This window comes from Solanum verrucosum, unplaced genomic scaffold (assembly GCF_900185275.1).
Source record: "Solanum verrucosum unplaced genomic scaffold, falcon-dt-bn FXZP01000165.1, whole genome shotgun sequence".
Lineage (NCBI taxonomy): Eukaryota > Viridiplantae > Streptophyta > Magnoliopsida > Solanales > Solanaceae > Solanum > Solanum verrucosum.
This window is the reverse complement of record NW_026020340.1, coordinates 2,382,379-2,405,897: the sequence shown is the minus strand read 5'-3', so window position 1 is coordinate 2,405,897 and position 23,519 is coordinate 2,382,379. Positions and strand designations below refer to the sequence as shown.

General features: G+C 34.7%; 5 protein-coding genes across 5 annotated transcripts in view; 3 read left to right on the top strand and 2 right to left on the bottom strand.

Moving 5' to 3' along the window:
* The window catches only part of LOC125837185 (protein DETOXIFICATION 27), a 226,157-nt gene that overhangs the window by 54,939 nt on the left and 147,699 nt on the right, over positions 1-23,519 (top strand). The window lies entirely within an intron of this gene.
* Positions 1-23,519, top strand: part of LOC125837217 (histone H3.3) — a 193,867-nt gene that overhangs the window by 88,365 nt on the left and 81,983 nt on the right. The window lies entirely within an intron of this gene.
* LOC125836989 (uncharacterized) lies at positions 2,510-3,076 on the top strand. The gene has a single exon (XM_049516128.1). The coding sequence runs from the start codon at positions 2,510-2,512 to the stop codon at positions 3,074-3,076; it is 567 nt and encodes a 188-aa protein (XP_049372085.1).
* Positions 3,351-10,296, bottom strand: LOC125837169 (ATP-dependent RNA helicase DEAH11, chloroplastic-like). Its single transcript, XM_049516312.1, has 3 exons — positions 9,504-10,296; positions 5,145-8,283; positions 3,351-4,658 (listed from the first exon to the last, which is right to left on the bottom strand). Exons 1-3 carry the CDS (start codon positions 10,278-10,280, stop codon positions 3,448-3,450), a joined length of 5,127 nt encoding a protein of 1,708 aa, XP_049372269.1. The 5' UTR covers positions 10,281-10,296; the 3' UTR covers positions 3,351-3,447.
* LOC125837178 (bifunctional riboflavin biosynthesis protein RIBA 1, chloroplastic-like) lies at positions 16,076-23,366 on the bottom strand. The gene is made up of 7 exons (XM_049516324.1): positions 23,189-23,366; positions 20,547-20,928; positions 20,213-20,434; positions 18,633-18,955; positions 17,530-17,659; positions 16,948-17,244; positions 16,076-16,523 (listed from the first exon to the last, which is right to left on the bottom strand). The coding sequence occupies exons 1-7, from the start codon at positions 23,227-23,229 to the stop codon at positions 16,260-16,262; spliced, it is 1,659 nt and encodes a 552-aa protein (XP_049372281.1). The 5' UTR covers positions 23,230-23,366; the 3' UTR covers positions 16,076-16,259.

Genomic DNA, 23,519 nt, shown 5'->3' with positions numbered 1-23,519 from the left:
GAGAGAGAGGAAGAGAGGAGAGAGATGATGTAATTACAGCTAAAATTAAGTTGTGAGTGATAATTAATGAAAACTATAACTATGTTAGCTAATTAACTAGTATATATTTGTTTATCAGCATAATTTCCTTAGACATTTAATTCCATCCTCTGTATCCATTATTGAAACTCGAAAGACAAATTAATGCGTAGATTTTTGACAAATGAAGATTATAGACATAAAAAGATTTGCTAATATGAAAAGAGAGATTTAGGTTAGGTAGTTTATGAATGAGTTTTCAACTACATTAGCATTTAGCAAGTTGTTTGACATAAAAAACATAATATATGGTCATTATAATTTGTGAATCTTTTAATCCTTAAATAAAAATTCGATTGTTATTTATAAATCATAAATCAAGGGAAAATAATATATGTATATATATTGAAAGTTTTTGATGAAACGATACTGAATAATATTATTATTGTAGAAGGGTGTGAATATGAAATACCATCACCCTTTAGGAAGATAGTTAAGCATAATTAATGAGGGAAATGTTAAAAGAGCTCCATTGGATATAATGTGTAACAACGAAATTTATTTTGTATACACTTAAAGAATAGCAATTATGAATTTCCTTGTCATAAAGAAAAAAATACTTAAAATATGATAGATGATCAACTTCATTTTTTTTTAAAGTTTAACCATGGATAACTTTGTGTGAAAATGTGAAATGTTCAAAGCTTTAGTTAATCTCACATGATAAAGTAGGTAATCTTTCTTAATTTTAAATTAAATGTTTGGACCATTTATAATATGGTAGGTTATCTACTTTTTCAATCCTTGGAAAATGTCCAAATGTAACCTTTAACTTTTTTAATTGTCTGAATTTACAAGTGCTCAAAGCTTTTAGCCTCCTATTTCCATTTTAGCAAATCAAGAGATTTTATTACTTATTATTATTATTATAAAGTAATTATATAAAGTATTAATCAATTTTTTTTAAAAAATAGTATAATTACAAAAAATATCAACTATCCAATCGATATATGTCAAGTAAAAAGGAACGGAAGGAGTATATTCTTCTCAAAACGGAAAAAAAAGAGCAATTAAAGGAGCAAGTGGTTGCATTCAATGCTACTGCAAGAACTTTTCTGGTCAAATTTTTTTACTTCATAGTGACTAAATTTTCCTAAAAATCGTATACATCGGTCCCTCATTCATTTGTCTAACAGAATAAAAGCAAGCAAAAACGAAATGAGCGCTTCACGCTATTTAATTTGAGGTGGTCCAACTCATTCATTCACAAATTTTACGTTCATGTCACATCAATATATTGAAGAAAGAAAAAATTAATACGTTAGTTAATCGTATTCTAAAATACACACAAAAAAAAAAGTTTAATGACTTTATCGAATTATCTAACTTGACCTTTGGCCCATGGCAAATAAATGTTCAAGTTAATTAAGTTGTACATCCAAGTATTTGAGGTGATAAAAATGGCTTTTAACTAAATTTATTTTGGTGAGTAGAGTTACCTGATACCTATTATTGATGAGAGGTGACAAATATTCCATAAAATTAATCGAGGTGCACGAAAACTCACCCCTGCGGTCATAAAGAAAATGGCTTCTCACAAAATTCATTAAGCCGCACCATACAATAATATTTAAGAATGAATGAGTTATAAAAATCAATAGTGTAATTATTATTCTTATATAGTATTAGTGAATTTTAAATATGCACTAGCAAGTTGAGTATTATTTTATCAGATAAATTAATATTCAGTAAGAGATTTACATAGTCAAAGTTAGAAAAAAAAAATACAATTTTTGAGATCTATATTGAATCTCCAAATAAATTTTTAATTTCAAATTAATTTGATTTATCAATGATTTCAAATACTGTCTTTATTTCACAAACTTAATTGATGTTCCAACTTCCATCGGTCCTTATTAGTTGTCGTTTAAATAACCAAACAAATTAAGTCTAAATTAATAATTGTTACTTTAAAAAACAAAGACGATAAGATAGGGATAAGACTACGCACACAAACAATAAGTTATAGGATTATGTTTCTCTATTTTCACAAGATAGGAATAAAGACTGCGTACACAATACCAGACCTATTTCATAATCCTATAACTTTTAATTTGTCTTTCTATGAATTAATAACTAATAAAGACAAATAGAATCTTTTTTTTTTTCAAAGCAAATGGAATATATTGACTCTAATATAATCTTTGGTTATAATCAGAGGCAAAGAATTTCTTCCTATGCTTACACGCATCTTATATTTAAAAAATAAATATATGTTAGAAAACTAAAACGTTATCCAACCAACTAGATTGTGCCACTTCATCAGAAATGTGGGTCCCACTAATCCTATCAACCAATCAAAAACCTTTGATCATTTTGACAAACTCCCCTTATATCCAACAACTACCATCAACCAACTTTCTTGAATTCTTGACATATTTCATCATTTTTTTGCAAAATTTAGCCAAAAAAATTCAAGAATTCTGGGATGATGGCAGGATGGTTGATGAATAACCAAAAGTTAAGTCCTATGGGGTTGATGATCAACAAAGATGAGATGAATTATGTGTTTGGCCAAAAACAAAAATCAAGTCTTGATTTTCTAATGCAGAATTGTGACTTGCCTCCACCTCTCAAGGTGTTTTCTGGCCCTGATATGAATGATGATAATGTTAAGGAGGCGAATATCGAGGTTAGACAAGAACTAGGGAGTGATAGGTTGGAGGTTCTAAAGGCGTTGAGACGATCACAGACACGAGCAAGAGAGGCAGAGAGGAAGTACCTGGCATTGCAGAAGGAGAAGGAAGCTCTTTCGAATTTGATGTTGGATGAATCAGCGCGAGCTCTTGCTTATAGGAACTGGATCAAAGTTCTTGAGCTACAACTCCTGCAGTTAAAAACACAAAAACAGCAGAAACAGCAACAGCAGCAATATGAACATGTTGATGAATGGAACAGAACAAAAGAAGATGAAAATGGTACAAATGGTGTAACATGGCTTATAGCAGTTGCTTTCTGTTTAGGCATAGCTGCAATTGGTTATAGATACCTCCTTTGACGGTCGAGGGTCAAAAAGGCACACGATACCAAAGTAGATAATACGTGTCATTGGCTTAGGCTATGCCAGACTTGTTCATCTTTTTGTTTCTTTTTTCTCATATTCTGAATTGCTTTTCCTTCTCACATCCACATTGTTTTGCAGTTGAGAAGGCTAGCTTTTCAGTCATGTTGTATATACAGAATTAACCAAACGCCACAAAATTAGACAGAAACTTTGTATAAGTTGTAATAGAGACATTTAACTATAGACAAGAAAAGGGTTCTGAAGACACAAACATAGATATGTATAGACATAAAAAGCTCTTGGTTACATACTCGGTGCAATTTTTTTACATGAACACGCTTACATAAACTATGGTTCCCTATTTCTCATGTAATGGACCGGTGAACAGACCTCAAATGATCATAGCAATTATCACTGGTGTCAAAGAAGAGCAAGCAAACCCAGCAAACATGTTTCCCACACTTACACTCGATATGATTGCAGCCATCCACCTTCTCAATTGTAAATCTGCAAACGGGGCATTTCTTTACATTGTCTTTCCCCTTGGACCATTCCTCTAGAGAGCAATCTGGGTCGTCTTTAACCTTCTGGTACGTCTCACAGGAGAGGTAAGGATGATACTCCAGGTGACAACTCGTACATGTCTCCACATAGCATGCGCCACAGGCAAAAGGAGCACCAACCATATCGGGATCTGCAATGCGATAAACTGAAGGGCAATCTGGTGAGGGGCAAAAGCGGTAGGTACTACCATTGGCTGCCACAAAAGCCCCCAAAGAAGCCCTGAAAAGTTCTTCCAACTTCTCAATTGACAATAGAGACTTCAAATCAGCAAGCAGGATGGGTTCCGCACAACCTTGATGAAGACAGCACATGGGGAAACCTTCCCGGCTTTTGATTGCAGACTCACACTGCTCTAGCAAGCATGTCCGACAGAATACATGGCAGCAAGCTTCAAGTTTATAAGGATCCTCCAGTTCACACAAGCAAACAGGACAGTCAGCATCATCTCCTGTCGTTTGAGTTGGAAAACTTCTTTGAGCAATTTCAGAGATTATGTCCTCAACGCTTTGCTTCATATCTTTAGTACCATTGATATAGATGCAATGGCGCTTTGTGTTCAGAGAGAACTCTGCCCCAGGCACCTTTTCTTTAAGTGCACTAAGGTCTGGTCCAAATGTCTGAACAACTCTTTTCATCAGGTCATGAGGCAAAAGTCCTCCACGAAGATGCACCTCAAGTTGTTTATTTTCATGTAGCGCCAGAAGGGAACCAATAAATCTGTGTTGAGCCCTATCAACATTGTCTAAAGGACCAAAGATACTAACAAGCAAGCTATGCTTGTCAAAATAAATATAGGTTCCTGTCTCCCGTTGAATTGTCCTCATAATGTTGCTTCCTTCTCGAGAGAACAGAAGTTGAACAACCTTTGGAGTAATATCCACGTGATCTACAATCTTGCCTTTCATAAGTTGCTCCAGTGGCCTTCTCAAATCTGCCACAACTTTGGTGGCAGTGGCAGATATCCTAACTGTACAGGAACCGTTATCATTTCTCTGTAGCTCGCATTTCCCAACTGCAAAACAATCACAAGTTTCACTCAGCTACCAATTAAATAAATCCATATCTGACTACTGAAATTTTTTTCTTCTGAAATAAGAGTCACTTCTTAAACTATAAATAACGTTGAGAGACACGAAAGGTTGCAGAAGAATCCCCTCACTAACCCTTTTGGATTCTCTAATTTTTCTCCTCCCCCAATCAACCAACACAAAAATAGAGAGCATATTTCAACAAGCCCATCTTTTCTCTTTGGAGAATTTTCGAGATAAAAGACAGCAGAGTTACACATCAACCAACAATCTGAGCACTACAAATAAGATTTAAAATAGTGCTATAGGAATGTAAACAACAATATATATAGTAGTCAACAAACCGAGCGTATAAACCAGAACATTTCGGGTTCAGTTTAAAACAAAATCCGGCACTTCACTTAAGCAACCTAGTTTGACACAGACATAATTGTAAAGAAGATATATAAAAATAAGTAAGCACAAGATACCCTTTCTTCGGTGGAGGCTAGCAAGTAAAGAATCCAGCTGGTTCCTGATGACATGATAAACTGCTGCAGGACAGGAAACAGAGCTGTGAAACAGTCGCTCACATCTTATTTTCTGCCAGGGAAGGCATCCAGGCAAAACCATGCCGTCGATTTGCTCCAAGGCCTTGGCTGCTTCAAGATGAAGAGATCCATCAAATATTATAGCTGCTTTTGCGAAATACTCAGTTAGTTTCGGCTGGAAGACCTGGACACGAACAGAGTTAACAAACGGAACCTTTTTAGGCATGAAGGGAGATATTTCTTTCCGAAGTGCTTCTTCACAAGTAGCTATGGGAGGATTTTCTACAGAATCTCCTCTCACCAAGAAGAAATCCAGAATTCTCCTATTTGTTGTTGCCCTTAACACCTCAAGTATCTCTGTCTCAGCAATGTCCCTATCAAGTCTAGCAATGACTATGTTGTTAGGGTTCTTATCGCTTGCCTCACAACGGATGACATTTCCACCAATCATGAGATCAGAGATGTCATCTAAAATTAAAGGAACATCCATAGGGTCGCATCTCAGAAAGCCTACTCCTTTACTGTACCTACGAGGCCAAGAAACTTTAGCTTTGAGAACTGAGCGAAACATCTTTTGATCACTACTGTGTATGCTCCTGGATGGAACCATTTTCAGAAAGCCACCATTAAATTCCACTTCATTTAATAATGTAGCCTGTTCTGCAGCATCAGGGGTAAGAAATTTTACTGTGCCCCACTTGTTCTCCTCTTTGTCCTGGCCCATTCCAAAGTACTTGTGCACCATACAAATATTACCAGATGTGGCTCTCTCCAAACACATCAGCAATTCCTTGTCATCAATGGCATTTCCATTTGAAGGAAATATGTCCACAGTCAAACATCTCTTCTCAAGCTCCAAATGCTTTATCACAGCACCAGCTCCAAAGAGAGCAACAGAGGCCGAAGCTGCTGATCCTCCATTGAATAGGCATTTCTCTAAGCATTCGTTCCGCAACAGCTTACTTTCATACTCTAGAGCATCATTTACCTGGAATGTAACACTCTCCATGTCTCTTGAAGAAGCATATAAAAGAACCTCATTCTCATCAACATTAACTTGAATGCCTATCCTTTCATCCTTATAAGAAGTTCTAATGCGCGAGACAAGATTGTTAATGCTACTGTTAGATTTTCCACAAAATCTTTTGAGTAGCACGACTCCAAAGCCTGTCAAAACCTTCTTTTCTAACTTTAGTGCATCCATCTTCAGAAAATCAAACAAAGGAGCAGGAGTGAGGCTAACAAGAGAACTAAACTCAAATGCAGTCACACAGACCAGATACTCGTTAGCTGATGCAAGGACATCCCCAAAGACTACCCAACGTGGTCGTTGGCCGAAATTCAAAAGCGAACAGGAAGGATGTAGTTGGACACACTTCCCAGATAGCGCAACCTCATAACCAAGCTGATCATAACCTGAGTACACAGCAACATTTTCCGCAAGTGAAGAAAGAATTATACTTTGCAATACTTCGTCACACTTGTTATGCGCTTGAGGATGCCAGCGCCAGTAACTGGCTAAGATCATATTTAGCTCATTCTGAAGACAGGCTTCCATTTCCAGCACTGTCTCATGGCATCTTCTCATGGATTTGGCATTGATACTATTATCCCAACACCAGCTATTCTTCTTTTCCCTAGGCACAATCTCCCATTCCCTGTAAACAGATAGTAAAGTAAAGAGGTCCCCACTTGGATGGCAAAATTGCACCTTGCGGCAATCAGATTTTAGTTTGTCTCCTTCAGAACCGACCCTACAGAAAATGCTGCTGGAATTTGCCATAACGGCAGCAAGCGCAACACCTTCTTTACCCAAACGTTGATCAAAGCAACTCAGGATCATTTTTCCCAACCGAGGTTCAATACCCAACTTCACCAGTTTTAGTCCTTCTGCAGTTAATTCATATGATGCATCATCTCTTTGTGTAACAGCTCCTAGTTGAACCAGATTTCGGGTGGCCATCTCAATAGCTTTGGGGCTCGGTGCATCAACAAAATCAAAATCCTGCACATTCTTGATACCTAAAGCAAGAATCCTCAGCACTGCAACACCAAGATGAACTTTCCGAATTTCAGGTTCCTGATGACGAGGCATATCCTCAAAATCACTTTGAGAGTACAGCCTGAAACACTTTCCAGGTTCAGTTCTCCCTGCACGACCGGCTCTTTGGTTAGCAGAACTTTGGCTCACACTGCATATCCTGAGAACATTCATGCCAGAGCCAGGTTCAAACCTGCTTTCTTTAACCATGCCAGAATCAACAACATATTTGACACCGGGGATTGTCAGTGATGTCTCAGCTAGATTGGTGGTGAATATAACCTTTCTCTTCCCTGGATAGGGGAGAAACACTCGGTTTTGGTCATCATAGGATAACTTGCCATGCAAAGGTAAAGCAATGGCCAGTGGTGCTTTAAACTGCTCACAAGCCCACTCAACTTCACTCTGAGATGTCAAGAAGGCTAAAATACCTCCCGCTCCCTCAGTTCTATCGATCTCAGTCACCATCTTGATAACATCGTGGACATAAGAAGCAATTGCACCTACAGCATGATGGGCATCATCTTCACAGGGAACATACTTTATATCAACCGGAAAAGTCCTACCCGCCACATGGAAAGTTCCACAACCAAAGAAGTAGCCTGCAAGCTGGTTTGCATCAACTGTGGCAGACATAATAATAAGCCTCAGATCAAACCTCTGATGAAGTAGTTTCTTAATCAACGCTAAAAGAAGATCGGTGTTAAGGCTTCTTTCATGTGCCTCATCGACTATGATGCATGATATGTTGGACAAAGTCTTGTCGCCCATATAGTGCTGTAATAGGCAGTGATCTGTCATAAAAATCACCTTTGAATCAAACTGCTGACAGGATGAATGTGGTGGATTACAGGAGATCGAGCAATCATCATAGCACTCCTGGCTTTCCTCTCTAACCCTACTTGCTAAAGAATTGGCAGCAAGTTTTCGAGGCTGAGTGCAAACTATAGAACCATTGCCAGCTATTCCTGAATCAGCAAGGAATTGCACTAATTGTGTACTCTTTCCTGATCCAGTCTCCCCAACCAAAACAGTCACCTAAAACATAACCATCAAAAAAATGTAATCACCATCACATGGAGCCCCTAAAAAAGAGATATCATCCCATTCAAATCACCAAGGATGCATACAAACAGACACAAAAGCTCATAATCAAAATCATCCACTGTTGAAAAGTCAATTATGAATAACATATTTGTATACTCAAATTACTTTTTTAATGAAGACATAATCAAATTACTAAATTAAGAACAATAATACAAGGGGGGGATTCTTCTAGCACCTGCAAACAACAAGATAAAATCATCTAAGCACAAGTTTTAGCTCCTCTTAATCAGTAAAAGCAATTTAAAACTCCTTCACCAAATGTTCAAGTAAAGCTTTTACAAAAATCAACAGAAGCGGCAAGATAAGTGATAATAGCGGCGATTTCAATTGGTATATATCTATATAGAAGAAAAAAAACAGTATAATTGTTACTATACCAGTACTACTAATAAAATGTACGTGAGTATTAGCAAATTGTATTGCAAAGACTAGAAGAAAAAATATTTAAGCTTACTTATCCATCTTTTTACAACTAAATGCTAATATTTAAGCTTGTTACCCTTTTACCAAGAAGCGGGTAAAAGCCTCGACTCAAAGTTAAAGTTGCTTCCGTGGTTACGAGGATTCATGGCGAAAAAGACAAGTCTTTTTATCAGTACAAGATTTTTAAAAAATGTTCAAGTGAATATTTTTTTAAAAATTAACTGCAAACTTTTTCCGGACAAGTGAAAATAGCTGTAATTTCAATTGGTATATGTCTATCCATAAGGGGGGAAATCAGTATAATTGTAGCTGTAATACTTATAATGCATACGGGATTATTAGCAAAATGTATTGCAACTACTTGCAGAAAAAATATTTAAGCTCATTAATCTATTACAAGTAAAAAGAATCACAAGATTTGCTAATACTAGCTCCCGCTTGGCCATCGATTTTGAAGTTGTAATTTTTGGAACTTGATATTTAAAACAAATTTTTCGATATTCTATAGTAAGCTTGTTATCCTTTTACCAAAGCAAAAACCTTGACTCAAGGGTTCCGTAGATTTTGAAGTTGAAACTCGAAACATAAAAATTTACCCTTTTGAAGTTAAATCATTTTGGAACTTGATATCTGAAATAATTTTTTATGATCTCAACATTTATTTGTAAGCTAGTTATTATCAGTTAATATAAGATCAAATTAAATTGGTAAGTGATTGTAAATTATACCTGTTGAGAAAGAATTTGTTGCAGAATCTGCTGCCTAAAACCATATATTGGTAATCCATCATCAAGCCTTCTACATTCTCTCATCATGATAAAATGAATTCTATTCCAATCAATCACTTCACCAAAATCAAACACCTTAAAATCCTCATAATTCTTCGAATCCTCCAAATAATCAATGATACATTTAATCCCATTCTTGAATTCATCAATCCTTAATAATATCAAATCTCTTTCACCTTCAATACCCTTTTTCTTCTTCCACAGCTCCTGGTAAACACCAACCCTGTTAGGTTTCTTCAACAACATAGAAATTTTCTCAATCTCATCAATCACAAAACCCAATTTTTTCTGCCATGTTTGTACTAAAACCCCATTGATTAACCTATTCAATTTCTCCAAGAAAACCCCTTTTAATCTCTCATTCAACTCTTCTCTATCAGATGGAAGTTCAACTTTTGCTTTTAAAATTGGATTACAACAATGCCCACCACTTAACCTTAACTCCCATAACTTCACCATAACTTCTAATGTTTGATACCATTCAACATACGATAGGGTTCCGACGATAAAACTTGAGTCTACAACTGATGGGTTTTCTGGGGTGAAGGGTAATTTTGCTATCAAGTTGTTCAGGTGTTGCCAGTTCAGTTTCCAGTTCATTGGAGTTGCCCGGAGTTGGATTGTGAAATTGGGTATTTTTCGTTTCGAAAATTCCGGCGAATTCCGGTGAAACCCATATCCCGATTGGGTCACCGGGCATGAAACCCGTTTTTGCATTGGAAAAAGAGAAGAAAAACAAAGTATGCAGAGATGAACTAAGTGACCCGACGACTGATAAAAAGACTGCGAAACTCTGTGGGTGTGTATGGCAGGGGGGGGGGGGGGGGAGAAAGGGACGGATAGTACGAGAAAAAGGGTGTGGGTGTATATATATGTATATAATTTGTATGTATAGGTAGAAAACAGAGCAAACAGAGAGGTAAACAGTGAACAGAGAAAGCTGAAAAGTCTGGTTCTAATTTGTCTCCTTGTTTTACTTGGATTGGGAAATAGCCTCACTTCCTTTGTTCTCTCCACTTCTTACAAGAAAAAGAATTAGAGAAAACAATTAAGATGAAGTAGGGTCGGAAACGATGAATCTCGAGCTTTATTTATAGTATAAAGTGCTTTATTTTATAGCCATTTTTAGGGTTTGGAACGGAGGAACTTGATTTTTATGGATCTTATAAAGTGGTCAATTTATAACCGTTATAGGGTCAACGGCGAATCTCAATTTTTATGGATGGTATAAAGTGAACTATTTTACAACTGTTATATGGTCAGAAACGACAAATCTTGATTTTTATGGATGGTATAAAGTGATCTATTTTATCGACGTTATAGGGTCAACGATGACTCTCGATTTTTATGATCGGTATAAAATAGTCTATATTACAGTTGTAAAAGGGTCAACGACGAATCTCCGTTTTTATGGATGGTATGAAGTGATTTATTCTATAATTATTATAGGGTCAACGACGACTCTCGATTTTTATGATCAGTATAGAATGGTCTGTTTTGACAGTCGTTATAAGGTCAACGATGAATTTCAATTTTTATGGGTGATATAAAGTGATTTATTTTATAATTGTTATATGGTCAACGATGACTCTGGATTTTTAAGAATAGTATAAACTGATTTATTTTGACCGCCGTTATAGGGTTAATGAATCTCGACTTGTGTAGTTGTTATGGGGTCAATGACGATACTCAAAATATATGAATAGTATGAACTAATCTATTTTGATAGCTGTTAGGGTCAACGACAAATCTCAATTTTTATGGATACTATAAAGTAATTTATTTATAGTTGTTATACGATTAATGACAACTTTCAATTTTTATGGATAATATAAAGTGGTTTATTTTATAATCGGTATTGGATCCACGACGAATCTCGATTTTTATGAATAGTAAAAAGTATTTATTTTATAGTCGTTATAGGGTCAACAATGAATCTTGACTTTTATGGATAGTATAAAGTGATTTATTTTGTAGTTGTTATATGGTCAACGTCCAATCTCAATTTTTATGGACAATATATAGTGATCGATTTTACAATCATTATAGGGTCAACGACGAATCTCGATTTCTATGAATAGTATAAAGTGATTTATTTTATAGTTGGTATAGGGTCAATGACGAATCTTTACTTTTATGGATAGTATAAAGTGATTTATTTTATAGCTGTTAGAGGGTCAACATCCAATCTCAAATTTTATGGACAGTATAGAGTGATCGACTTTGCAATCATTTTAGGATCAACGGCAAATCTCGATTTTTATGAATAGTATAAAGTGATTTGTTTTATAGTCATTATAGGGTCAATGGCGATGAATCTTGACTTTTATGGATAGTATGAAATGATTTATTTTGTAGTCATTGGAGGGTCAACGTCCAATCTCAATTTTTATGGACAATATAAAGTGAATTATTCGACAATCATTATAGGGTCAACGGCGAATCTCAATTTTTATGAGTAGTATAAACTGATTTATTTTATAGTTGTTATAGGGACACCGACGAATCTCATTTTTTATAAATAGTATAATGTGATCTATTTTGATAGTCGTTATATAGTTAATGGTGAATCTTGATTTTTATAAGCTTATTTTTTAGTCATTATAGGGTCAACGACGAATCTCACTTTTATGAATAGTATAAATTGATCTATTTTATAGCCATTATAGGATCATGAGCGACGAATCTCAAATTTTATGAAGAGTACAATTAAGTGATCTATTTTACCGATGCTAGAGGATCAAGAAAGACGAATCTCAATATTTATTGATACAAAGCAATCTATTGAAAAGATTTAATGAACTAATAATATTAACATAAACATTGAAAATTGATAAACATATTTAGAAGCATTATTATGCATTAAAATTGAAGTGATCATCTTATAGTTGTTATGAAATACATCGAATAAGTGTTAAAAGCAGGTTAATTACATGTGTGCGGATAATACAAGTAAGTAATTAACGGTCATAATTGGAAAATTAAGCTTACATTTAGACATGTGATATGAAATCACCAAATTTTAAATTTTCTAAAAAAAAGTATAATTTGACCCGTAAATTTATATTTAAAAACGCTTGTAAAATCTTCTAAAAGGGTTGCTTAGAGACCAAGTTTAATATTATTTGATATTCATATTTAAAAGATTTGACATGTAAGGATATTAAGGGATCTTTTGATAAGGTGTGACACAAATTAAAAGAATTATTTCCATTTTCCACTTTTAAAAGAAAAAATGTATACATTAAGTTTATTCTGTCTCTCATAGAAATATTGATCAATCGATGAATATATTTGAAAATCGTTATTATGAATTAACATATTGAGATATGTCGACATACATGATATAATCGTTTTCCATGATCGTTAATAATCAGGGTTGAATTGAAAAGGTCTTAATTATTCATCATTGAAGATATTTTTGTAATGTAAAAGTTAAGAAACAAAAAGTTTACTAAAAATTCTAAAGGAATTGCTTGGAGATCAAGTTTTATGTTAGTTGAAAGTGTTTCTCCTTTTTTGTGCATTCGTATTTCAAGATTTTCTATACGCTACTTAAAAGCGTATTATCATATAATTCCACGAAATTGATTTTTTTCTAGAGATGATAATCAATTACTTAAAGAGTAATTTTGAAGAGGACAGTACATGGAATAAGGGGCGACATTATAATGACTTTGGTTCAACTATTAAGATATTATTCGCTTAAAACTTAAGTATATACCTCAATAATTAATTTATCATTTCAATATAAAACTCGTGTACACCTCCTCGATAGACTTATCCTCCATTACGAACATCACATACACATAAGGTAATTGAAAAAACATATTTCACACCTCTAGAAATAAAATAAATATATTTGGTCTTAGAATTAAATGATGATTATTATTCAACTAACTAGTAGCTGCAAGGTTGGCAGTTGGTAAGCATTTGGTAGTGGGTAAAACGTATGTTATTCATTATTTATTTTTTTACTATTCGTTGTTCGATATCTATATTGAAGTCCGACTATTCTAAATTCATGCCCTGTAGGGCTTCATTTAGGAGAAAATATTTTCTATCAAGAATTTTTTTTATATCCAAAACTCAATCCAAAACTTCTAATTAAAAAAAAAATAGTTTTATTCACTGCATTACATCATTTGCTAGTATAAATATGTTGTTAATGAAGGACATTTTTACCAAACATTTGAAACTATTTTTTCGGGAAAGATACAAAAATAAACTCTTTATATTATTTATGTACATCACTTTCCTGACTATTTTTATACTATATTTTGTACTATATGATATATGACATAAAGTAACAAAGGCAAGGCATAATATATAAATATAACATTTAACTTGACGTCAGTTGGCAACTATGACCTTTAACTTTAGTTGTGCACTAGTAGACACTTAAACTTGTATAAAATTGAACAAATAGACACATTCGTCCTACATAGCACCCTACATGGAACTTTGTGTCCTACGTGACGTCCTACGTGTATTATGTCAGGTAGGACATGTGTGTCTACTTGTTTAATTTTATACAAGCTAGGTCTACTTGTGCACACTCAAAGTTGGAGGGCATAGTTATCCGTTGAAATCAAGTTAAGGGTCATATTTATATATTATGCCGAAATGGTGTGATAAACGTGTCTTCATCTTCATTCTAAAAAATATATTTAAAATAAATAAATGTGGTCCTGTTACTGAAGATAAGGATTTAATATTTTAAAGTAATTGGAATTTTTCTCTTTTACCAACAATTTCGGACTTCTTTTTTTGCTTTATCACTTTTTGGAATAGTTAAATGGAAGCTTGAAACAACAATAAATATATGTTTACTCATAATTAAAAGTATCTATCTTTCTTGATTTTAAAATATCGATAAATATATTTTTATGTGATCTATAAATTATAAGCTCGAATTTCAAAAATAGTTAATTAATATTTAGAATAGATTGTTTATAGCATTTGAGATGCGATCCTTTTCTAAAATGCAGAATACTTTGTGTATCACCTCTTTGAAATAATTCTTTAATATTACTGTATTACAGTATTTTGTATTTATAATTTATCGATATTTAGATCACGATTTAATCTAATAAAAAAAGAAGTTAAATACTATCGAAAATTGTATAGACGTTAGATGTCTTCTAATAGATTTGTAGAATTGTGGGAATTTTTTTTGCAAAAATGAATTTGTGGTGTGACTTTAAAATATTCGGATAAGTGACTAAAGTTAAAATATTTTTAAAATTAAATACCATATGCCGTACAAAAAAAAATTTATAGGTGAATCGAATCCCATAATAATTAAAGTAATTAATCATTAAAAGGTAGGGTATCCTGACATACTTTTCTTTTAAAAAAAAAAATTATATTCTCATATTAAAAATACTTTATAATCACAATGCTACGACATAGTTTAGATCATAATTTTTTTTAAAATTTCGTGCCCAATAAGATAATATCACACAATATATTACTTATTATTATCCTATGTTCAAAATAATATAGTATTTTTTTTCCAAATAAATTGACAAAAAAAAGAGCAGAAACTTGATAATTGTTTATAAGTAAATATGCAGAAGAGGTTTAAAAATTCGATGTCAAAATTGAAAAAATGTCTTTATTCATATTCACAATTTGAAGTTTATGAATGGTACGAATAAGAAACCATGTGTCTTTTTGTAAGAAAAATAACATCCGCAGAATTAATATTCTGTAAAATTAATACTCCATAACAAAGATTTCATTGACCAAAAAAATTATCAATCAACTGACTAAGTCAGTCTTTAAATATGTTTAACTTGAGTCTTTAAATAAGTATGATAAACCAATAAAAGTACTTTTCAATGACTAATTAATTTAATTAGTTTTTTAATACTCTTTTGTCCCAATTTAAGTGTCTTAATTATTTGATAGATCATGAAATATATATGTATATATAAATTAATAGATTTCCGGGTCTTGTAGTCTTAGTTTAAAGGTTTGTGTACTAGGAGGTAAGGTGAAAGGATTGCAAGATGGGGAGTCGAGCCCTCACCAGTCACCAACATGGTGAAAATTCAAATAGTCAATCAAGTTGATGAGGTGTCGACACCAACGATGGAAAACTCAATCGCAAGAACTACCAACGATACAATCGCCAAGAGATTTTTGGATCTTGTAGTCTTAACTTAATAATTTGTGTACTTGTAACATGTGAGTTAATAGGGGGTGAGAATTACTAGACAGGGAATCGAGCCCTCACCAATATGGTGAAAATTCAGATAGCCAACCAACAGTGTTGACAAGGTGTCAATGCCGGTAACAGAAAACTCAAATCGCAAGAACTACCAACGATACAATCACTACCACAATAGAGTCTCACATCCAATGTCTTGTGTGATAAAAATGTGTCATCAAAACTTAAAAATAAATTTTACAGAGCAGTTGCTACTCAATTCGATACCTCTTTTCATTACGTGTAAAGAGTTTTATTCAATTAACTACGTCTCGATCCCAAACAAGTTGAGATCAACTTCACCTACAACAAAAATGTTTCTTCAGAACTTTTGTAATCACTTCCCCTTTGAACTCTTCTACATGAACAAAAGAAGAAGAAAAAAAGTACATTTAACCAACAGAGCTAAACAAATGTTTGGAACAGGCTACCAGAAAATGCTCGAATCAGTTTTTTCACTGCGGTTGTTTAGACGATTTTCAGTCAGCATTGTCATGTAATTCATCGTGGCTCGTTCTATCAACTTCAGAACTATTAACGTGGCCATTGGCATCGTCGTTGGAGTCATATATGTGCCCCAATTTCACGCGTTTGGTCTCTAAGTACCTCTTATTTTCTCTAGTTATAGGAGCCAACAGGGGAACTCTACCTGAAATTGCCAGACCATATCCTTTGAGCCCAACATACTTCGCGGGGTTGTTTGTCATCAGTTTCATTGTACGAACACCCAAATCTCGTAGTATCTGAAATCAAATCAACAGGTTAATGTTCAATTGTTGAAGTTAACAGAAACACATAAACAGAAAATGGAAAGAAATGAGCCGAGGGTGTATCAACAACAGCCTATCTACCTCCCAAGGTAGGGGGATAAGATCTGCGTACACTCTACCCTCCCCAGACCCCACTTGTGGGATTGCATTGGGTATGTTGTTGTAAATTGAAAAGACAAGTCTCATGTGAGGATTAAGGCAAGTTGCTATTAACATATATATACCTCAAGAAACTCGCATTTGTTTCACTACTATTAACATATCTCCCTCACACACACACTGTAATTATATGATCAAACCTTATTAAAGAAACCATAAGATCAAGGAGGACCGATAAAGATGTTAAAAGTTTAGTTTTACAATCAAGAAAAATGAAAAGTTTCTTTGCAGTCGATACCTGTGCGCCAATACCATACTCGCGTGAATCAACAGGTAATCCCAGCTCTTCATTAGCTTCAACTGTGTCGTGCCCATCATCTTGAAGGATGTAAGCACGAAGTTTATGTCCCAAACCTATTCCCCTTCCTTCATGCCCACGGAGATATACTAACACACCCCTTCCAGCTTGTTCAATTTGGTTCATTGCAAGCGCTAACTGCTTACCACAGTCACATCGGGCTGACCCAAAAATGTCACCGGTGAGACATTCCGAGTGCACTCTGACAAGAACATCTTTCCCATCTCCAACATCACCCTATTAAAATTGAACCTTGTCATGATTGTCAAAGAATAATCAGAAGGATCTCCCTATTTAAACCATTCATGTATTCACAGTATTACACTTTTTTCAAGATTAGTTAAAGAAATGAAGTTGACGGAATTATAGAAAAAGTTAGTGATTATGGTCAAAACTACAAGATCATCTAAAGAGAGCTATTTTTTTTTGAGTTAAGGGTAACCATCATCTAAAAAGAGAGATATCCACATAGAATATGAAAGAAGCAAGCTTATTCAGCCCTCTAATCACAACTTTGCTTACTTTGACCATGGCAATATGTTCAATTCCATCCAAGACAGACTTAAAACAGTAGGCTTTAAAAGGCCCCCACGTTGTTGGTATAGGTGCAGCAGCAGCGAGATCTACCAGTTTCTCTCTTTTCCTTCTATACCTGCCAAAGGATACAGAAGTCATACTTCTTCTCATTTGACGCAATAAGTAATAGTTGGCTTTACAAAGTACTCTCTGAAAGTAGATATTCATGAACAACTATACTTCAGGAAACTGGAAAGGTTTAGACTTGTCCAGTTTATGCATGACCTATAAAGCCTATTCGAATTAGAATGACACATTTTATTTTATTTAATTCCGCAAAAGGAAATGACAATTAGATCAATTCTCATCCACTCGGAATCGTCCTAGTATTAAAGAATTGGCATAACCAAACACCAAGCAATAAGGGAAACAGTGTCTTTCATACTAAAGGAGCAAGTGAGAGTTATCCATTTTCTATCTTGCCAAAAGGGATTTCAACTTGCAATAATAGGTACTCCCTTTAGTCCCATTTTATAAGACAGTACCTTCAGTCAAATCTACAACTATAAGACGATCACTACTAGGATAGATACCACTTTTTCCTAAAGTACGATTTTCTTAACAAGTTTTTAAATAACCTTTTAAAAGCGAAATCCCTGAATATTCTCCTTGTGCAGTTTCTGACTGTATGAAGTTATTTTTGGGAATCAATCGATGTCCAGAATTAACTTTGAAAATCAGACTGGTTGACCCTTGTGCTTTGAATTGCGTCAATTCTTCCTTGACAGAGGTTTTCTTTTCACATTTTCTTTGAGGGTTGGAGGTTGCTTGGACAAGCTGATATGTTAATAACCAGAAAATTAATCATAAGGTTTTTAGGTTGCCTTCATGAGTACAATCTCATTTGAATTAACTTTTTTGAAATGCGTCCATTTCTCTAAATCAGCAGCATCTTGGGAAATTCGTCAATTTCTTCTTTAACATGTCAGAAGGATATAATACAGGATTATTAGCTTTTTTTATTTTTTAACAAGCGCAGGATTATTAGTGTTAGAATTGTGAAAGGCTGAAAGCTGTTAATGTTATTACACATTTATCCAAGTCGTTACCTGATTAAATCGGCAATGGATACAATCTTTAAGTTCTCAGCCTCAGCAAATTGACGAAGCCTCGGCAACCTGGCCATGGAACCATCATCATCCACAATTTCACAAAGAACAGCAACAGGGTCCAGCCCAGCCAATACAGCAAGATCAACAGAAGCTTCAGTATGGCCAGCTCTTTTTAGCACCCCTCCTTCTCTATACTTGAGTGGGAAAATGTGTCCAGGTCGGTTGAAATCCTCGGGCTTTGAATCAGCAGATGCTAGAGCCAAAACTGTTTTTGCCCTATCATGTGCAGATACACCTGTTGTGGTACCATATTTTGCATCCTATCAGATCCAACTAATTGGTGTCAATGGCTGAGAATATTTGAGTTGTGGGCACTAAACAACTGTCAGAGCAACATGCCCTAATAGTATATGCTTTTGACTTCTGAACACGGAGCAATTCCAACCAAATTACAAATTGCAGTCATGACAAGTCAACAAAAGTTTTTTCACGCCTCAAAAGCAAAGTAATATGATTGGAAAACAACTGCTCTCGGTCATTATTTCAAGGATGAACAATAGATTGAGAAAATCTCTTAAAATGCTTATGCACAAACTGTGAGCCCCTGATCAAGTTTCATACCTATTTGACATATTGAAGAAAAGTTTAGTGCACAAAACTTCGCTCAGATGAGTGTTGGCATTGGGCACTTAAGCAAACATTAAAAGAGAGTAGTAACAAATATGGATGTAAATAGGAGATCCCCTAGGTTTTGTCCCAGCAAGCCAATAAAATGAATATGATGTATGTGTGTTTCTCCTTGATAGGAGGGTGTGGAAACGAGTATCAGGGTAGAGGGTCAGTAGGTTGCCTAGTGTATATCCTTACTGTATCAGGAGTATTAGTATTCTTTTTATGTTTGCGTATTCTTTGATCGCTAGAATTACCTGATTGTTTCTTTCACTTCGTTTATCTTATTATCCTGTTGTTGTTACTGTTTGTTATTACTGCTTCTTTTTCTTCTCTCCTTGAGCCAAGGGTCTATCTGAAACTGCCTCTCTACCCTCACAAGGTAGGGGTAAGGTCTGAGTACACTCTACCCTCCTCAGACCCCACCTTGTTGGATTATACTGGGTATGTTTCTAGATGTATGTGTGTCTCAAAGTAATCCCTTTCAGATAGATGTTCACTTCTGAGATCAATCAATCCTCTTGCATAGAAAAGGCAGTTCGGATCACAAATATACTCAACAAAACCTATCGATGATTTTCTCTATTATGTATCCAATATGGATATATGACAAGGCTCAAGGGCAACCGTAGATCCCAATGAACATCACCCTCACACAATCGGCATCTTATTCTATTTAAAAGATCTGTCTGGAGGAATCTAATCATGATATACAGTAATCTATTTTTTCTCAAGTCGAATAGCAGCTTCTAGAAGCTAAGTTGCTCGGACTCTCCAAAATTGTTCCCATACCCTTGATGGATCGTCCAAAAATGCACTACTTTTGGAGGATTAGACACGCACTGTTACGTTTCTGAAGAGTTCGAGCGACATAGTCTAGAAGTATAAAGAAAAAGTAGCGGACATACCACAGAAACAGTGAAAGCAGTAGAGAGTTTCTCCTCATTTTCCTTTGGTGGCACCATTAGTGGAAGTTGAAGCCTGTCTAGATCTTCACCTTTCATACTTATGCACACAATTCCAGTACCATGTTTTACAATGAAGGCCATTGCTTCAGGTGTCACCAATTGTGCTGCCATTATTAAATCACCCTCGTTTTCTCGGTCTTCATCATCTACAACAATTACCATCTGCAAGTCTTTTTCCATATAACTAAGGGAAATGAAAGTACAGGTTTCGACTTGTATGAAACTTAGAAAATGTACACAACAAAAAAAATCCACATCTTAGGAGAAAACAAACCTTGCCCTGACGAATGTCCTCAATAGCCTCCGGAATAGAAGAGAATCCTTCAACGGCATGATCCAAGTCAAATTCATCAACACCAGAGAGAAACCCACTTCTGTTTGGAGCTATTACAGCAGCGGGTGTTCCAAAAGCTATTTCGTCAGGTTGTTGCTGAATTGTAGTTTTTTGGACTCCATTATTGACAAAAGAACCTTTTTCTGCACCTTGGTTGTTAAAACAAGACCAGACATCATCTTCTCCTGATAATAATGTAGCTCGTAGTATTCCTCTACCACTTTTGAAGCTGAAGGGAAACTTTCTAGCAAAACTTAGCGAGGACAAATCTGATTTATAGTTTGCCATTGTTGGATTGATGAAATACATACCATGGTCGGATCTAATAAGAAAGAGAACATGAAAAACAATTATGCGTGAAGCCTTAGATTAGAAGATAAGATGGCAAGCAAAAGAAGTACAATGCTTGACTTGTTATAAGAGCTGAAATATTCAACTTCGAGGAAGAAACACCCATTTGTGTAACTTCATCCATACCAATATATTCTCATAATCGACTAGTCAAGTCTACACATTCCAGAACAACTTATGAAACTATTACTTTTCTCCATTCATCAAGTAAAAACGACAATTTCCATTTAAGCACCGCATAACGCAATGTAACGGGAAAAACAATTTTTATTATGACAAGAGAACACGCAGCCACTACTCTTTGGGTGCGCACAAGGGTAATGGGAAAAACTATTGGAGCTAAAAGTTGCAATGATCATTCACAGAATGCAAGTTTGGGATTTCTGATGAGATAAATTTTGTCTTCAGTGATATAGATATGTTCATTCAGAGGTTTCAAAATATTTTAGCTCCAATACTTCTCTTTTTTCATTGTAAAAGAAAATTAATTTAAGAAAGCTCAAGATAGTGAGGCATACAAAAACCAACATTCTCAAATGTGCGCTTAAGCCCCGAAGCTCTGTACAACATGGGATTGGCACTTTGCTTAGCTTAATCAGCGCTTTCGTGTAAGATCCAAGGCAATACTCAAGTATGACAGCTTATATGTGTATACACACACACACATTATACGTTTGCGCCTTTCTACACTAAGGCGCTTTCAACTACACTTTGCGCTTAAACCCCAAGAGACCTTCGAAGCTTATCTACAAATATTGCTTTGACTAACATTAACAAAACAATATAAAAACAAGATTTTCATTTATAATGTGCATCAACAACAGCTCAGAGAATACTTACAGGACTATAGCTGTAAATTCTCTGTAATGTGGAATTCCTGCTATATTACATTCAAACCCTGTCTCCTTCAATAAACAAATAAATCCTATCATCTTATTTTATTCAATAGCATACAGAATTTGTCTGCCTTGGTTTCTTAAACTGAATGTATTAGTACCATCTAAATATGTACTCCCTCCGTCCCATTTTAACTGTCGCTTTAGCTCAAAAGAATTGTTACTTTAGGAATTCCAGACTAAAGTAGTTAATTATTTCCAACTATACCCTTAACATTAAAGAATAGTTCTTTTTCACACTACACTATACATTGTTTTTCTAAATGGGCGTGAAAAGAGCTAAAGTGACACTTAAAATGAGACGGAGGGAGTATTTCGCTAATCTTATACTCACACCCCAAAAGACTCCAACTTTTTTAATCACAATTTTCTACATAAGCACTATACTAAACATTGTTTTTCTTAATGAGCGTGAAAAGAGCTAAAGTGAAACTTAAAATGGGACGGAGGGAGTATGTCGCCAATCTTGTACTCACACCCCAAAAGACTCCAACTTTTTTAATCACAATTTTCTACATAAGCACTACACTGAACATTGTTTTTCTTAATGAGTGTGAAAAGAGCTAAAGTGACACTTAAAATGGGACGGAGGGAGTATTTCGCTAATCTTGTACTCACATCCCAAAAGATTCCAACTTTTTTAATCACAATTTTCTACATAAGCACTACATTAGACATTGTTTTTCTTAATGGACGTGAAAAGAGCTAAAGTGAAACTTAAAATGGGACGGAGGGAGTATTTCGCTAATCTTGTACTCACACCCCAAAAGACTCCAACTTTTTTAAATGACAATTTTCTACATAAGCACTACACTAAACATTGTTTTTTTTAATGAGCGTGAAAAGAGCTAAAGTGACACTTAAAATGGGACGGAGGGAGTATTTCGCTAATCTTGTACTCACACCCCAAAAGATTCCAACTTATTTAATCACAATTTTCTACATAAGCACTACACTAAACATTGTTTTTCTTAATAGGCGTGAAAAGAGCTAAGTGACACTTAAACTGGGACGGAAGAAGTATTTCCCTAAATCTTAAACTCACACCCCAAAAGATTCCAACTTTTTTAATCACAATTTTCTACAAAAGTACACTATCCAAAGCAAGCAAATTCACACACACACACACAAACAAAAAAAAGAAAACACTTACAATATCTAGGTCTAAGATGCTCCTAGAATCCACTACACACAACCTAAAAAGGAACAAACTTTACAAGATTCTTGGAACTAAAATGAAATGGGGTCAAAGAAAATGGCAAAAATTAACCAAATTTCTAGTGATCTTTGCTATTTTCAAGCAATAAAAAGAAAAGGGTGCTCAAGAAAACTCACCTCAAATGAGAAAAAACCATTGAATTTTGAATTGAAGCCATTATTATGCTGACCCAATTTGAGTATAGAGTTGTAATCTTTGATGAAATTGAAGAAGGCTTAAAGAGTTGTTGTGGATAAAAAAAGCAGCTACGAGAAGATGCTCAATGGAGCTGTTAAAGGCCACTGTTTGGGGATCATGAGGACTTTGAATATGAACCGTTGGATTAGGATGCTTTTTTTAAGATGTTGGAATTTTAGGGTCCTTTGGTAGTCGGTTAAAGTTATATATGGATAGTTACGATTGCACCTATCCACAAAATAATACTATATGGATATATTCATTATTGAA

Coding starts and splice junctions, on each gene's coding strand:
- LOC125836989 (XM_049516128.1), top strand. CDS start 2,510: ATGGCAGGATGGTTGATGAATAACCAAAAGTTAAGTCCTATGGGGTTG.
- LOC125837169 (XM_049516312.1), bottom strand. CDS start 10,280: ATGCAAAAACGGGTTTCATGCCCGGTGACCCAATCGGGATATGGGTTT. Junction 8,284..9,503: donor AACAAATTCTTTCTCAACAG/GTATAATTTACA, acceptor GTTATGTTTTAG/GTGACTGTTTTGGTTGGGGA. Junction 4,659..5,144: donor TAGCCTCCACCGAAGAAAGG/GTATCTTGTGCT, acceptor ATTGTTTTGCAG/TTGGGAAATGCGAGCTACAG.
- LOC125837178 (XM_049516324.1), bottom strand. CDS start 23,229: ATGGCTTCAATTCAAAATTCAATGGTTTTTTCTCATTTGAG. Junction 20,435..20,546: donor AGGACATTCGTCAGGGCAAG/GTTTGTTTTCTC, acceptor AAAGACTTGCAG/ATGGTAATTGTTGTAGATGA. Junction 16,524..16,947: donor AGTATGGTATTGGCGCACAG/GTATCGACTGCA, acceptor ATTTGATTTCAG/ATACTACGAGATTTGGGTGT.